At 38.5% G+C, this 16,034-nt stretch overlaps 1 protein-coding gene across 3 annotated transcripts; it reads left to right on the top strand.

Annotated features, from left to right (window-relative positions):
• The first annotated feature begins 714 nt into the window (after positions 1-714).
• Positions 715-15,630, top strand: LOC103035742 (spindlin-Z). 3 transcript variants are annotated; one of them, XM_007250252.4, is made up of 6 exons: positions 715-869; positions 7,676-8,007; positions 8,118-8,166; positions 9,478-9,728; positions 10,564-10,797; positions 11,650-15,630. In XM_007250252.4, the coding sequence occupies exons 2-6, from the start codon at positions 7,956-7,958 to the stop codon at positions 11,847-11,849; spliced, it is 786 nt and encodes a 261-aa protein (XP_007250314.1). In that variant the 5' UTR covers positions 715-869; positions 7,676-7,955; the 3' UTR covers positions 11,850-15,630. The 3 variants fall into 3 exon arrangements, with proteins under 3 accessions (XP_007250314.1, XP_007250312.1, XP_022536601.1); XM_007250250.4 differs by having other exon boundaries at positions 746-988; XM_022680880.2 differs by lacking the exon at positions 715-869 and adding an exon at positions 1,024-1,432.
• The last annotated feature ends 404 nt before the right edge of the window (positions 15,631-16,034 follow it).

The following is a 16,034-nucleotide window of genomic DNA, read 5'->3' as shown; positions in this document are numbered from 1 at the left end:
TAAGCAAATGGTGTGGGGTTGATGCTGCAGGTCTAGATTCAGCAAGACTATGTGCTGAAAGAATGAGGTCAGCTGACTACCTGAATATACTGAATATAGACCAGGTTATTCCATCAATTGATGGCACAAACATATTCCAAGATGTCAATGTCAGGATTTGTGGGGCTGGAATTGTAAAAGAGTGATTCAGGGAGCATGATATCATTGTTTTCACACATGGATTAAGAGTCCAGATCTTGACCTCATTGAGAATCTTTGGGATGTGCTGGATGGAGAAGAGCTGCTTTGTGCAGCGGTCAGACTCTACCATCATGAATGCTGCTGCAAGATCTTGGTGAAAAATCTATAAATTAATGCAGCACTGGATTGAAATAAATTTTGTGACATTGCATAAGCTTATTGAAACAGAGAATTTCTACTCCAGGTACCTATATATGGTGCCAATGTTTTGTGCATGTATTGTAGTGACCTGTGTCTAACATGTTTAACTATGTTTATTTGTGAAAGAACAGCTATTGCAGAATGAAACGTGAAAAATGTATTTTTCTATTTTTCTCAGATTCAGCCCCAGAAGCTCGCTGTCGCAGTGTCTGCGCAAAAACACACATTTTTTGCCCTGAAGTTTGGAGCTGATGGAAAAAATGTACCCCGCCTCACTATGTGGCAGGAAGGCCGGGCCTGATGCGCAGGAACGCGGCCTGCGGCGGAGCACTATTTGGCAGCTGGGCGAGAGGGGAGGGGAGGGGAAGGCAGGGCCGCCTTCTGCTCATCAAGCGGAGGAGAACCGGGGGGAGAGAGAGAGGGAACCGGAGAGGAGGAATAATCCCCCCACAGCAGCTAGCTATAACATTTTCCCATTAAAACAGAGGGTAAGCTGATAAATGACGGCTGGCGGGCGGAGGTGCGCGGGGCTGCAGGACGGCGTGGGCGCAGGACGGCGGTGTGACAGCGAGAATACGGGGGGTTTCTCTGGGAAGCGCTGAGAACAGTAAGGCTGGCGGGAGGCTGGATGCTGAACATTTTTTTTCTCTCTGCTGCTCTGGTTTGGAGCGGGCTCTGGTCAGGGGAAGGCTGGATTACAGTCCCCCCTTTGTTCGGCTGCGGCTCTGGCTCGGCTCTGCTGCGGGGATTGTAAATAATAGTGAGGCAACAACATGGCTGACGCGGCGGCGGCTGCTGCTGCTGCTGGTTAGCAGGCGAATGTCTCTGATTTCAGCTCAGTGAGAGCTGTGTGTGTAACGCTGTCGGGTTCAGCATTTGCCTGTTTTCAGCAATACTGCATTTCATGGACGCCTCCTTGGAATAATAACCGGCGCTGCAGTCGATAAGCTCGGCTGGGTGGCCGTTGCTGCATCGTTAGCCAGCCAGCTAACCTATAGCTATCTGACCTAACCTAGCCAACCCAGATTATACATTAGCCAGAGCTAGCTAGGTAGGTTAGCTGCTTACCTGAGGATGTTTATGATGTTTATGGTTAATAGATAAACAGTTTTAGCACAAATTCACACCAGTAATGAAAGCTGTGACTGCTAAGAAACTCAAATTCAGGATTACAAAACATGTAATGCAGTTTTAGAGATCATTTCAGATATCAGCTGTGAAATATGTAACGTTAATTAACGTTACTAGCTAGTAACAGCAGATCTAACGTTAACTAGCTAGATATAAAACCATTCAGACTAGCTAACCTAGTCATATTACGTTACATTGTTATATACTTAATGCATTGCATATATATTAAATGTATACTTAAGCTAATAAGGTAGCTAATTAGTCATATGACCTATTTTTGTTTATAAAGATATCTATTTATGTTTGTTGCAGATATCTAACCTAGGTTAGCTAGTTACACAGTTATAGCTTCATAACTAGATTATAAACTAGTTATACGTTATCTAAGCTAGATTGGGTTAGCTTCTTACCTGACAGGAATTCTGATGTTTATGATGTGTATGGTTATTACATTAGTAATGTGTAATTACTATTAAAAACTAATTTTACAAGTAACTTAGCTTACCTAATCATATTACAAGGACAACATGTACTTAAGCTAATTAGGAAGCTTTATTTTAATAAATAAAGCTATGTGTTTATTTTATTGCAGATATCTAACCTAGGTTAGCTAGCTAGTTAGTTATTAGGTTATACATTAGCTTAGCTAACTAGGTTAGTTTAGCTGCTAGCTAGTAACAGCAGCTCTAGCTAGATATAAAACCATTCTGACTAGCTAACCTAGTCATATTACTACCTGTAGCTACTTAGCTAAAGCTAATTAGGTAGCTGGTTAGTCATATAACCTATTTTTTATAAATTAAGCTAGCTATTTATTTTTGTTGCAGATATCTAACCTAGTTAGGATATACATTAGCTAAGCTAGGTTAGGTTAGCTGATTACCCGACATTGTTTATGAAGTTTATGGTTATTAGATAAACAGTTTTAGTCTAAAATCCCTCCAGTAATGTAAGCTGTGATTTAAATGGACAGTAATTTAAATGGACTACAGTGCTTCTAGTCAAAACATTTACATTCAAGGTATCTTGAATCAGCCTTGACTAGAATTGCTTTTGTACTACTAGTGAAGTGATCATAGCTAAGGTCTTACAAGTAGACATATATTTATTGATTAAAGAGAGTGAATTTCCATAAAATTAAGTGTAAATATGAAGGATATAAGCTCTTGCTAATAAGACTAGTCAGGATGGAAATTGGTTATATACAGTAGCTGTAATACAGATAGCTAGTAAATATGTCATACCTGCTACCTGAAGTGAGAGTTTTATTATATAGACATTTTTTTGTCAGTGAAAACAGGATAAATTGCCTTAATTACTGGTATTGACAGTGCTCATTCATGGAATATTTAGGATAGTAAACTAACTAACTAGATCCGTAACTAGCAATCCATAACATCACTGTGGTTCTCTAGCTAATAAACACACAGGTTAGCTAAGCACAGTGCTACCTGTGTACCTGATGACCTGCCTGATCAGGCCCTCAGGCTATTAGACAGCTCTTAATGACAGTAAAGTAGTCTCTTGTCAAATTAAAGGGGTCTCCTTCAGTCTGCCTCCCATTAGCCACCTTCAGACACGCTGAAACGCGATCAGGCCCGGCTGATCTCCCCACATTGTTGAGTGTCCTGGCCAGGCTGAAACGTAAGGCGAGCCGCTGAAACATCAGCCTGAAAAACAGCCCCCAGGTCAGATTGCACCCCGAAAAACAGCGGCAGACACCGGGATGAATCATCCGTGAAGGGAGCCGGGGTTTGTTAGGAGGAAGGGCGGTCGTTTGTTTGTCTGTTGAGCGGTTTGTAGGGCACCTCTACAAGATTAATTGGTCAATTAACCGGCGGCGGCTGATGGGTGGGCCCTGCCGGCCTCACCTGGTGACAGCAGGCTAGCTAGCAAGAGACACAATCTCAGAAAACTCAGGGTACTGTTTTTACAACGTTGTGGTAGTGATTTGACAGCCTATTGTTTCTGTATATAAACCATATTTCCATTTCTAGTCACAGTTACTATTGTACTATTAAAGAAATGACAAATTTCTAATAGTCTAGAACAGCAGACAATAGCAACAATGCTAACAGCTGGATTTTTGTCTACGTTAGCAGTGATGCTAACTGTTTTTCTGAGCTGGATTACTCGCAGACAGGTGTTAGCAGGTTGATGGCAGGTTGATATTGACGTTATTACTCTACTCATTTTTAAATTTTGGCTCAAATTATGGCTCAGGCCAACTAGCTAGAGCCACAATCTCAGAAAACAGGGTAATGTGGTAACAAAGTTGTGACAGTGTTATGATAGCCTATTGTTTCTGCACCTGAGCCTTATTTCCATTTCCAAAAAAAGTTACTATTGTTACAATGTTGTGACAAAGTAATGGCAATCTATTGTTTTTTTTTGGCTGAGCCATAACCCCAGCAAACATTGTTGCATTGTTACAACGTTGTGACAATGTTATGAGAGCCTGTTGTTTTGGTGAATAAGCTGTAATCTTGAATGTGGCAACATTTTAACAACCTATTGTTTTGCTGACTGAACCAAAGTAACTAGCCAACAAGGTCACGACAAATTATTGTGAGAAATGTTGTGACAATGTAATGGCAATTTGCTGTTTTGGTGACTGGGCCATAATCCCACAAAACACAGCAACATTGTTACAACACACTGACAACCTATTGTTTCACTGTTGTGACGTTGTGACATAATTTTTTGTTTTGCTGACCTGAATAGCAGATTAGCAACAATGTTGCTACAGCTGTATTTGTCTAGGTTAGCAGCGATGCTAAGTGTTTTTCTGAGCTGGACTACTCGCTGACAGGTGATAACAGGTTGATGGCACTATGCTGGTTTGTTACGATAAGTGTTGCTGTGTGATATGATATGGGTATTATTATTTTTATGCAATTTATTGTAACTCGTTGTTGGTTTAACCGAAGCCCATTAATATTAGAGCTTGTTGTAGCATCAGAATGTAGGAACCATAGTGATAGCCATAGGGGTATTAATGTGAAATATGAAATGTTATAAATAAAGATATTGCATTAGTTTAAGCTCCTCAATTGTTTTTTGGCTTAATTCAGAGTCAATTAGTGAAAACCCACTGTGATGATTCAGGATTCTTACCTGAACAAATTTTAAAACATGACAGAAAACATATGATATAGAGTAGCATCAAATGGTAGTGCTGTGTTTTTTTTTCAGAAACTTGTCAGCAATATAATACAGGACTTACTTGAAGCAACAGTCTTTCAGTCTATGTTTGGAGGATTTTTTACACATTGCTTTTTAGGTGGTTTCAAATAATTCCAGTGGTTTAGGTCAGGGTTTACTATTTTCCTTTTTTTCTGCTTCTGTCTTTTCCTGCTCTGTAAGCATCAGTAATTTAATATTCAGGGTGCTAGGAAGCTACTTAGAGGAGCCCATAGTTGCTAATTGTTGTTGGGATGAGGTTTAAGGAGATTTTACTTTACTTGACGTTTTTTAAAGATGACCATGAAAAAGCCGTAACCTTAACAAGCTAATCACAGTCTGAGACTTTGGACAAAGTTGTCTGAGAGCTAAGCTCTATTGGAGTGCTCTTCTTTCCTTGCTTATTGCTTTTTACATTCATTCTAGATTGTGGTTGACTTAATTATGAAGTTGAGTGATGCAGGAGAGGTAAAACTATTAGTCCTAAAGAGGATATATGAGTTCATTCTGTGCTGCTGAATCTCTGATATCCAGTTAAGCTGACTGTACTTCTTCTGCTCCAGCTGTCTTGCATCTCTGGGAGATATCATATGGTGCCAATCAGATTTGGAAGTTTAATTTTGGTAAATAAAGGAGCTTCACCAAACTGAAGAATTGAGCTGGAATTGAGACTACAGACCATAATGATGGATATTCTGCTCATTTTTAGTTTCATCCCTTGTTTGGTGTTAGCGCACTCGCCCAGTAACAGCATAACATTATGACCACCTCCTTGCTTCTACACTCATCATCTATTTTTCTTTCAGCTCCACTGATCATATAGGACACTTAATTGTTGTATAATTACAAACTGTATGCCTAATTATAGACAGTATCCACAATGCTTATTGTATTCTTCAACTGTTCATGAGTATGATGGTGTGTGGGAAGAAGCTTCTCCATAGTCTGGTGGTCTTTATCTTTAATTGGCTAAAACACCGGCCGGTCAAGACACTGATGATGGACTGTTTTCAGTCCAGCAGTGACACTGAGGTGTTTAAAAACTTCAGCAGCACTGCTGCATCTGAGGATAATAAAGTATGCAAATAAACTGAAGGACTACAGTCTGTAATTATAGAACTACAAAATGCTGCTATAAGATAAATGGAGCTGAAAAAAATGATAATTGGTGTAGAAACTGCTTTATCTGTGTTTTTCTCATATATTTTTAACTAAAGGGTCTCCGTCAGCTTGAACTACAAGTCTCTTGGCGTTTAATGGTTCAGAGGACGGCTGTCCGGTCGTGTTAACTCATAATACGTAATGTTCTTCAGCTGGACGTAATAATCTGTTTCTCTTGCACAACTAATTCAGTTTTGATTACCCAGCAGAGCAAACTGTGGCTGTTTTGTCTGACTCGCGGCGCAAAAGGTTAATGCTGTGCTGTCCTTCGGCTGCATTCGCGTGTAGAGAAAGCAATCCTGATGTGTTATGCAACAGCTTCATCTTAGCTGACTAAATAATGTATGTGTCATGTCGATGTGTATTTGATCCAATTTCTAAGTAACAAACGTCTGGATATCTGAGGCGGGTATTAGAAGAGATAAGGCTAGATCTCTAACCAGTGTTTATTTCACTCAACATGATATATATACATATATACAGCTCTGGCAAAAATAAGAGAGCACTTAAAAATGATGAGTTTCTTTGGTTTAACCAAATTAAAACCTTTGGAATATAATCAAGAGGAAGATGGATGATCACAAGCCATCAAACCGAGCTGAACTGTTTGAATTTTTGCACCAGGAGTAAAGCAGCATAAAGTTATCCAAAAGCAGTGTGTAAGACTGGTGGAGGAGAACATGATGCGAAGATGCATGAAAACTGTGATTAAAAACCACCAGGGTTATTCCACCAAATATTGATTTCCGAACTCTTAAAACTTAATGAAGATAATCTCAGTTTAAGAATAATGCATAAAATGCATTGGCGTCAGCCAATTTTTTTTAGACCAAATGTGTGATTGGCAGATAATTCACGCTGCCTGTGAGCTGGTGAAACTGTATTGTTTATATTTTGTGAGTGGCTGCAATGTTGAGCAAGGTCACAGGATATTGCAGTTATTTATTCATCCAAAAGATTGCAAGAAGGACCTCACTCACAAATACAGAGCCCAATTAAAGACAAGTGCATGAATATACTGTTATATTTGCTTTACCATATTTGATGCAAGCTCTCATATTTGTAGAACATTTAAAACAAATGCGTTTTAAGGCAGAGTTACTCCAATAACTGGATACCCCTATTGAGAGTACATCACTTAGCCCGGTACTGAGAGTAACAATTCTTTGTGTTACAGCTCCACAGTGCTGTTCTGTACGTGAATTCACAGGTTGTTTTAAAAGACAGTACTGATTAGTCCATCTTTATGTTTAACTAGTTCTAGTTTGTAGTACTGTATGAATGTACTTGGGACAGATATGAGAAACATTTGGAATTTTTGGATTTCTGCATTGATTACTAATACAATTTGTTCTTATCGTGTTATCGTAAGTGAGAAAATTAAAACCACCACAATCTACTAAAAAAAAAAAAAAAAACATACAATTCCAATGTTGTTTATGCCTTTTAATAAGCATGTTGAGTAAACATTCACAGTGCAGGCTAGAAAAAGTAAGTGAATGCTTGTGTTTAATAACCCGCAGATTACCCCTTTGAAAGCAATACTGTAATACAATCTTTTCGTAGCTGCAAATAAGATGCAAGTAATCAGTATTCTGGTAATCCTGGTAATTTCCAAAAGGGTTTACTTAACTTTTTTACTTCAGTGTAATCCAACCAAGTGGATGTTGATGAATAATGTTATTTACTTATAATAATACAATTAACAACCCAGGGAAATGATGAGGCTAGCATGCAAAATATTGCGTCCTTCCTTTTTTTTTTTCAATTTGATTGTTTGTTAATAATAATAATGTTTGCTTCTCTTTGTATTTTGTAGGTTTTTGAAGCCCTTCACCAAAACCGAAAGACTGGACCTCTACCAGCTCCCAGAGCCCTGATTGGGCTGCTGACACCCAGCTTTCAGCTCTCAGACCAATCTCACATTCCTGTCTGCTGGTGTTGCAGCGCTGGATTATATGCCCGCGTTTTCCCACACTGTAGTCGACCCCCCTTTTATTTAAACCCCCCCTCCTGTGGCTCTTTCATTCATCGGAAAGAGTACAATTGATATTTTCACCCTAGTCCGGCAGCCAAGCTGCTCCCCTACATCCAGATGAATGAAGACCCCATTCGGGAAGAACGCAGGCCAGAGATCCAGAGCTGATGCAGGTAAAAAAAATCACTTATTTATTTGCTTTATTGTTTTTTTTTTCTTACGTGCATTTCTTACTCTATTTACTAAATATAGATTTTGTAATATTATGTTTTATATACTTTAGGACACCCTGGAGTCTCTGCAAATATGATGAAAAAGAAGAATTCACACAAGTAAGTCTTTCCAAACCTGTGTGATACAAATTAAAATTAAAATTAGTGATCACCATTTGCAATGAATAAATGTATTGTTAAAATTAGCCAGACTTACATGAGCTTTAACACATTATGTGTAAATGTCACGGGTGCCAAACACAGAACAGACAATCGCAGATACTAAACGTACAATTTATTAAACAAGGGGTCAGGCTTATAAGAATAGTCAAGGACAGGCAGGGTCAATATGCAACCAAATGGCAGCATAAACAAACAACATACTATAGTGAGCAGGCAAACATAGGTCAATACCGAAAAAGCTAACAAGTAGTGAAGTGCTAAGCGAAATAGTAGTCATTTTATGACACATAAAACATGATATAGACATAGTATAGACAGTATAGCATAATCAACGCAGTTACACCCATTTAAAGAGCAATACACTCTAATCAATAGTAATAGTAGAAGACTGCAATTTCCACAAAATTGCTAGATTGAGGCATAAAAATTATTTTATTGCAAAAAATACATTCATGTTGTGACTGCAAATATAGGCTTGTTCGTCGCAGGTGTATTTCATTCATTTTCAAATGGTGCACATCAAAGCTATGTGAATTTATACTATTTACATTAAACTACAGATGTATAGATACACATATTCAACTTATATTTTAGCAATCAATACAAATTGTTTGTGCATTTTGTATAAGTGCATTTTGAAGCACCTTTTTATAGAGAAAAAATCCTTAAAAATGTAAATGGGACCAGAAAAAGGAAAAAGACAGAAAAAACACCTCCTCCCACAGAGAGCAGACAAGAGATCAGAACAACATGACTGGTTAAATATTGGTGACTTTTATTTCTGTATAAACAAACATACGAAAAAAATGGGCAGCGAAAATAATCAAGGTCATGCCTGGATATTGTCAATATCAGTTAGATGTTTAGACTGTTATATACTTTCCCAGAAATATTGCGATAAACAATATTAATCCTTTTATTTTTCATTGTCTTTTCATCTTTTCATGCCACTGATATATGGATAAAATAATAGCACAATAATGCAGTTACACACTATAAAAGGCAATGATTAAATCTCTTTGTAATTTTTTTTTTACTTTTTTGAGACAATAATGTAATCATTGTGGCAGGAATAGTGTCTTATCAGCTTTTTTAAGAATTTAGTTGCAATATTTGACGATGGCCCATAAGAGTGTAACATTCTTATAGCAGTCAGCAGCTCTTCTCAAGGTCACACTGGATTTTGAGGAGCTTATTTTCACAGCGTGGTCTGAATATAGTCTAAACAGCTTCTGCTTATTCCTGCAGAAAACACAAAAGCAGCGTCGGGCCCACCAAGGTGTCGCAGCCCCGGCGGAACATCGTGGGCTGCCGTATTCAGCACATCTGGAAGGAGGGCAGCGGCGCGGCGTCGCAGTGGAAGGGCACAGTGCTGGACCAGGTTCCGGTCAACCCGTCGCTGTACCTGATCAAGTACGACGGGTTCGACTGCGTTTACGGGCTGGAGCTGCATAAGGACGAGCGGGTGCAGGGGCTGGAGGTTCTGCCGGATCGTCTCGGTGGGTCTTGGGTCTTGTCTGTGGCCTAATTTTACACTTTGCTTACTGTATTTTTCGCACTGTAAGGCGCACCAGATTATAAGAAGCATTATGCAACACTAGTAAGGAACAGGGGTGTTGCCATGTTTTCCTTCTAATTCAGCAAGCCTTACCACTGGGTGGTGGTGGTGATGGGTAATGTAAGTTAAGTAAAGCTAAGCTAAGTAAACAAAACTGTTAAAAAGGCAAACATTTAAAGTCAAACGAGCGCTGGATGTTAATCTAAACAATCTACACTGTTTATTTGGGGGAGTTCCAGATTTCTGCTAAGGCTGGGTGCATCAGCATAAGCATTAACCGCTAGCACTGAGTGTTCCTGTAAACCAGAGAGATATTAGCTAGTGGTTCGTCCCACATAGCTTGTTTTAACATGGTAAATGCACAGGCTACTGTCTGATATACTTGCCTCTGAACAGCAAAAGAGCTAGTGCAATTAGCGGCTAAGTGCTAACTGCTGCTCCAGCACTGCTAGCCAGAGTTAGCAGCAAACTACAGGCCGATAATACTCACCTCTGAACAACAAAAGAGCTTGCCCTTGGCGTGATTAGCTGCTAATGCTAATGCTGCTCCAGCAGTGCTAGCCAGAATTAGCAAAAGACTATAGACCGATAAAACTCACCTCTGAGCATTGAAAGATTATAAGGCGCACTGACCATCTTTGGGCTAATTAAAGAATTTTAAGTTTGCCTTACAGTGTGAAAAATACAGTACTTTGCTTTTTTCGCCTGCTGTTATTTTTATTTTTAGCCGTTCCCCAACATAAACGTCTCCTGTTCCTTTTCCTTTCACCCTCCAGCTTCTACGCGCATCAGCGACGCCCACCTAGCCGACACTATGATAGGCAAGGCGGTTGAGCATATGTTTGAGACTGAAGAAGGCTCGAAAGACGAGTGGCGGGGCATGGTGCTGGCCCGAGCCCCCATCATGAACACATGGTTTTATATCACTTATGAAAAAGACCCCGTCCTCTACATGTATCAGCTCCTCGACGACTACAAGGACGGAGATCTGAGGATCATGCCGGATTCAAGTGAGTCTGATATTTTAACTTTCTAACTTCCATATAAATAAACACTCACTCATCTTTAACACTGTTTTATTATTTTAATTTAATAATTTATTAGTGTTTATTAGTGTTTTACAGCACAAGATTGTTTTCATATTTCATATTTAATGTAAATGTATAAAAATAGAAATAAAAAACTTTTTGTAATAATATTTAAAAAAATGTAAAACTATTTGGGACTAAGGGTTGTCACAGTACCAGAGGTTTTGATACAGGTACCACAAAAATACACGTGATATTATACTAAGTGATACTATAAAAAATACTAAAGAAACATTATTCGCAATTTTATGGCTTAACTTAACCGTCTCTGTTTTAATTTTGTCTTTTTATCATCTGTACCTATACAAAAACACATCAAATAGAAATACAGTGTCAGTGTGATCTGACTTAACATTAACATTGGGCTCTGAGTGGTCCAGTGGGCTAAGGTGCTGCCACTATGAACGGGAGATCGCTGGTTTGAATCCCGTTCATGCAGATTGCGATCAGCTGCCAGAGCCCTGAGAGAGCACAATTGGCTTTGCTCTCTCTAAATGGGTAGATGGCGTTCCTTCCACTCATCACTCCTAGGGTGAGGTGGATCAGCACAAGGCTGCGTCTGTGAGCTGACGTATCGGAACCAAGTCATTAGCGCTGTGATGCTACTTGACAATGCTGCATCAGCAGCAGTTCAAAAAGAGGCGGAGTCTGACTTCACATGCTAGTCTTCACCCTCCTGGTTTTGTGGGAGTGATAGTGATAGTCCTAATGAGTGGGTTGGATAATTGACTGTGTAAATATAAAACATTTTAATGTTATGTGTCTGTGTTCCAGACGACTCTCCCCCAGCGGAGCGGGAGCCCGGGGAGGTAGTGGACAGCCTGGTGGGGAAGCAGGTGGAGTACGCCAAAGAGGATGGCTCTAAACGGACTGGCATGGTCATCCACCAGGTGGAGGCCAAGCCCTCCGTTTATTTCATCAAGTTCGATGACGACTTTCACATTTACGTGTACGACTTGGTGAAAACGTCGTAGGCGGCGAGGGAGGACGCGGAGGTAGCGGTGGAGGAGACTGACTGACTTCGGATGTGATCCACAAACTCTGCCAAAAGTTCTCGTGGAACGTTTCTTGCACCATCTCGGGGAGACGTGACGACGGATATTTCACTGGAGCCTTGGATTGCCACTAGTTAAGTGTCTTTTTATTGTTTTGTTCTTTTGGTTTTTTTTGGTCGTTTTGTTTCCTGATGAAGGGAAAGCTGTGTTTCACATGAAATTCCCTAAACAAAAGTAGCTTAAATATTCAAATGGTTGTCTTTTTTAGTATTGTTCATTCCTGTTGGTTAAAGATAACGAGTGAACATCGATTCCACTTGAGAAAGTGGGGAAAGAAGAAGAAGAAACGGTTAAAAAAAAACAAAAAACGGCCCGGAATCAAATCAGTCATCTGCCTACAGAAGTTCTCATATTGCCTGTTTTCAGTTATGAATTGGGATGAATTGGGATGAATGGGTGGATGGATGGTGATATGTTGTCAGATATGGATGAATTGGATGAAATTAGCTCGAGCATGATGACTGTTACGGCTCCATGCGGAGCTCAGCCTTTACATGTCGCCCAAATACTCGTCTGTTTCGGTATTTTTACTCTAATTATTTAATTGTTCCCCCTTTTTTCTGCTTTGCCGAAGTTCTGCCCCCCAGCAGTGAGGATGTCCGGCTCAGTTTCTCCGTTAGAACCGTCTCTCTCTCTCTCGCTATGAATTGTACTCATCATCTGTTTGTTAGATGATGTATATATATTTGTAGTGTGCACATCACCAGCTTCTTGCGCTTTTCTTCACTTTAATTTTCTCTTTACTTTATATTCTACAACAATCTCTTTATTTTTTACAACACGATTAAATGCTGATGCAGCTTATCGATGAATTATCTGAAGCACTAATGTTGTTTGACCTCTATGAAAAAAGATTGGAGCACTTGATTTTTATCGTTTTCTCTCTGGAACATGTGAGTTATCAGATTCAGTCACTTATTTAAAAGCTGTTTAGAAATGAGCGTTTTTAAGCGTTTGACTGAATTCATTATATATGTGTCTTGTGTGAAATCCTGCTATTGCTCTGCTTTATCTTATGTACTTATGGTGTTTTAAGCGTATTTGCAATTTGTACTTTACTTTCACCATGTAATGAAAAATACATGGAGAATTTTCCGACATTGTCTTTGTTTTATTCGTATTTTTATATTTTGTCCAGTTCTACAATTCAGCAATGTTTTTTGTGAGATTTGACTATTTCTGATTTTAAAAACTGTCAGAACAATTGGCCTTTTAACTTGTTTGTTTGTTTTGTGTTCATTTTTTGTTTGTTTGTTTTTTTCTCCCTAATGAAGGGAAAGCTGTTTTAACATATTTTTTAAACAGAATTTGGTTGTTTTGAGAAATTGGCCACAATAATTTTTGTTTGTATGATCATTTTTGTTTGTTTTTATACAAAGGAATGGATAGCTGTGTATTCAACACAATATTTCCTAAACATGATAAAATTTTGTTTGTTTTGTTTTATTTTAAGAGAACAAGTTCAGAAAATTGGCCACATTTTTTTTTTTTTCCCAAATGAAGGGATACCTGTGTTTAACATGATATTTTCTAAACAAAAATTGCTTTCGTTGACAAAAAGTTGTCTTTTAGCATTTTTATCTGCTCTTATCGAGAGAACAAGTTTTTAAAAATTTGGTCACAGATTTGACAAATGAACTAAAGAAAAAGAATAACACAGGAAATTGATGCAATAATAATTCAGAAGTATTCAGGAAGTGAACTGCAATCTTTCCACTCTGTCCTCTCTCTGCTCTTATACGATAAGTAACGATATGGTTCTTACACAATTAGCCTTTTGAGATTTGCTCTTTTTTTATTTCTCACTTCTTTTTTACGTGTAAATGTGCGTGCCTCGCTGTTCGATTGTCTGGTTTCGATATTTTAATGTTTTGTGTTTCCAATCCCATCGGATCTCTACGTACAAGATTGACCTGCGGCCCCCTTTAGGAATGTTCCAATGTTTAAAGTAACACACTCACACACACACGGTTTTCTCGCAGCCACATGTGTTTTTCATTACCTCACGCTTCTTGTTCGCGAGTGTTCGGCCCACTGCAGCTCGACCCTTCTGTTTTTTTGTGTTTTTGCTGCAGGGTTCAGCTGCCTGTAGAAGCTCTGCCTCCGAAGGGAACAAAAAAATGCCTGACGCTAGCGTTAACTTTAACGTTAACATTAGCAATATTACGTCTCGTTTTTTTGATATGCACAAGCAGCAATCTGAACGTGGCCTGTAGACAGTGAAACTGATGTGACTTTGTTTTTTCGTATATATATTTATATATATATATATATATTCCATTCTCCCAGTATTGAACCTACGACCTTAAAGCAGGCAGCCCTGCTTAACTTACCAAAAAGTAAAAAAAAAAAGTAAAGAAAAGAAAAAGTTTGGCTGAGGGGGGATCATCATCATCGCCTTCGGTTGCAGCTCGGGACTCGCCGTTTGTGTGCTATTAGTTATAAGTGGAGAGGAGACTGCCGGCCTTGTAATAACAGAACTGTTGCACCCTCAGTATCTGTTGCAGCTACGTGTAGTTAGCTACCGATTTTTCTTTTTCTTTTTTTTTTGTACATTTTTTTAACGTAACAGATTCTGTCTTATCAGTGGCATATGGGCGTGTCATTATGCAAACGGACATTCAGAAAAAGACATGTTCGACGGATTGGCCTTTTCTTTACATTTACCTACTGTAGTATTGTACCGTGTTTGATGTCAGGTCGACGTGGGAAATCGAAAAACAAAATAAGAAAAAAAAAATGACGCAAAAAAAAAGACAAAAACACGAACGCTAGGCCATTCTTTTTGCATGATATGAGTAGAGTTGTAACTGTATGTTAGTGTGATGCATGTGTACCCGTCTTTTTATTTCAGTTATTTGTTCCCTAAATGAAAGTTTGTTGTGTTGCTAATTGTGAATTTCCTGTTTTTTTATTATGAATATTATTATTATTTTATTTTCCCCATTTCTTAAAAAAAAAAGAAAATAAGTATTTTATTTTCTACTATGCTCTATCGGATCAAATGCACTGGTGTTCTTTGTGGAGTGCCAACTTGAAGGGCAAGGTACCAGTGTTACACAGCATTTGAGGGATCATATCTTTTTAACGTAGTTTGTACCCCGTAGCGCAGCGGGGCGGATTCGTACGTAACGTAACGTGTTATTGTAATAGTTCTGGAATTCTGACGAAGAACAGTCAAAGAAGGAAAAAAGCCTTACATGATTGGAGTAAAATTGATGATAATAAAGAAAGAATTAAGGAAACAAAAAAACGCACAAAGTGCACGTACGAGACGTCACTCACGCTACACATATCCGATATTCAGCCTTGTACATATCAGACTGAGGAATTGAGAAAATCAGGGGTTTTCCTGTTTTAGTGCACAACACAATGTCAGATTCCCAAATATGATCCCTTTGAGATGCTGTTGCTCTTTGATTATTTTGTAAAAAAAGAAAAACAAAAAAACAGAACAGTGCAATTTGATGATTGTCGCAGATACATGTATAGTTCAGATTTCATGTTCTCCTTCACGTATAGGTAAATGGCTTCTACTGGACCGCATTTTTTTTCTAAATTGTAGATAGTTCATTTTATTTGCATTTAGAAGTATAAACACATTTTAAAACCTGTTACTTAATTCTGTAAGTAATTTTTATAATTATTATGTAAGTCTATCCTTATAAGATTAAAAAAAATAAAACTTCATGTGAAACAAGTTGTCGTGGTATCTGTTCTAAATTATGAGAATGTGATTTTAATATTCATTTATTTAATGGTCGCTAGAGCTGTCCTATCTTACTTTGAGGTAAACCTGTTAGCTAAAGTTAACCTGAGGTAAACCTGTTAGCTAAAGTAAGCCTGAGGTAAACCTGTTAGCTAAACTGATTTTTTTAGTTAACTATGAGTTACTGTGTTTTACCCTGATGTAACTACTACTGCTAAAGTTATCCTGACTTAGTAAGGATTTCATTCCCATGCCTTAATAAGTCCTGGCCACACATTAGGATCTTGTTCCCATGCCTTCATAAGTTGTGGCCAAGCATTAGGATCTTGTACCCACATCTTAATATGCCTTGGCCATGCCTTAGGATCTCATTCCCATCCTTTAATAAGTTGTGT

Source organism: Astyanax mexicanus, chromosome 20 (assembly GCF_023375975.1).
Source record: "Astyanax mexicanus isolate ESR-SI-001 chromosome 20, AstMex3_surface, whole genome shotgun sequence".
In the NCBI taxonomy this organism is placed as follows: domain Eukaryota; kingdom Metazoa; phylum Chordata; class Actinopteri; order Characiformes; family Acestrorhamphidae; genus Astyanax; species Astyanax mexicanus.
This window is presented reverse-complemented; position numbering and strand designations above follow the sequence as displayed.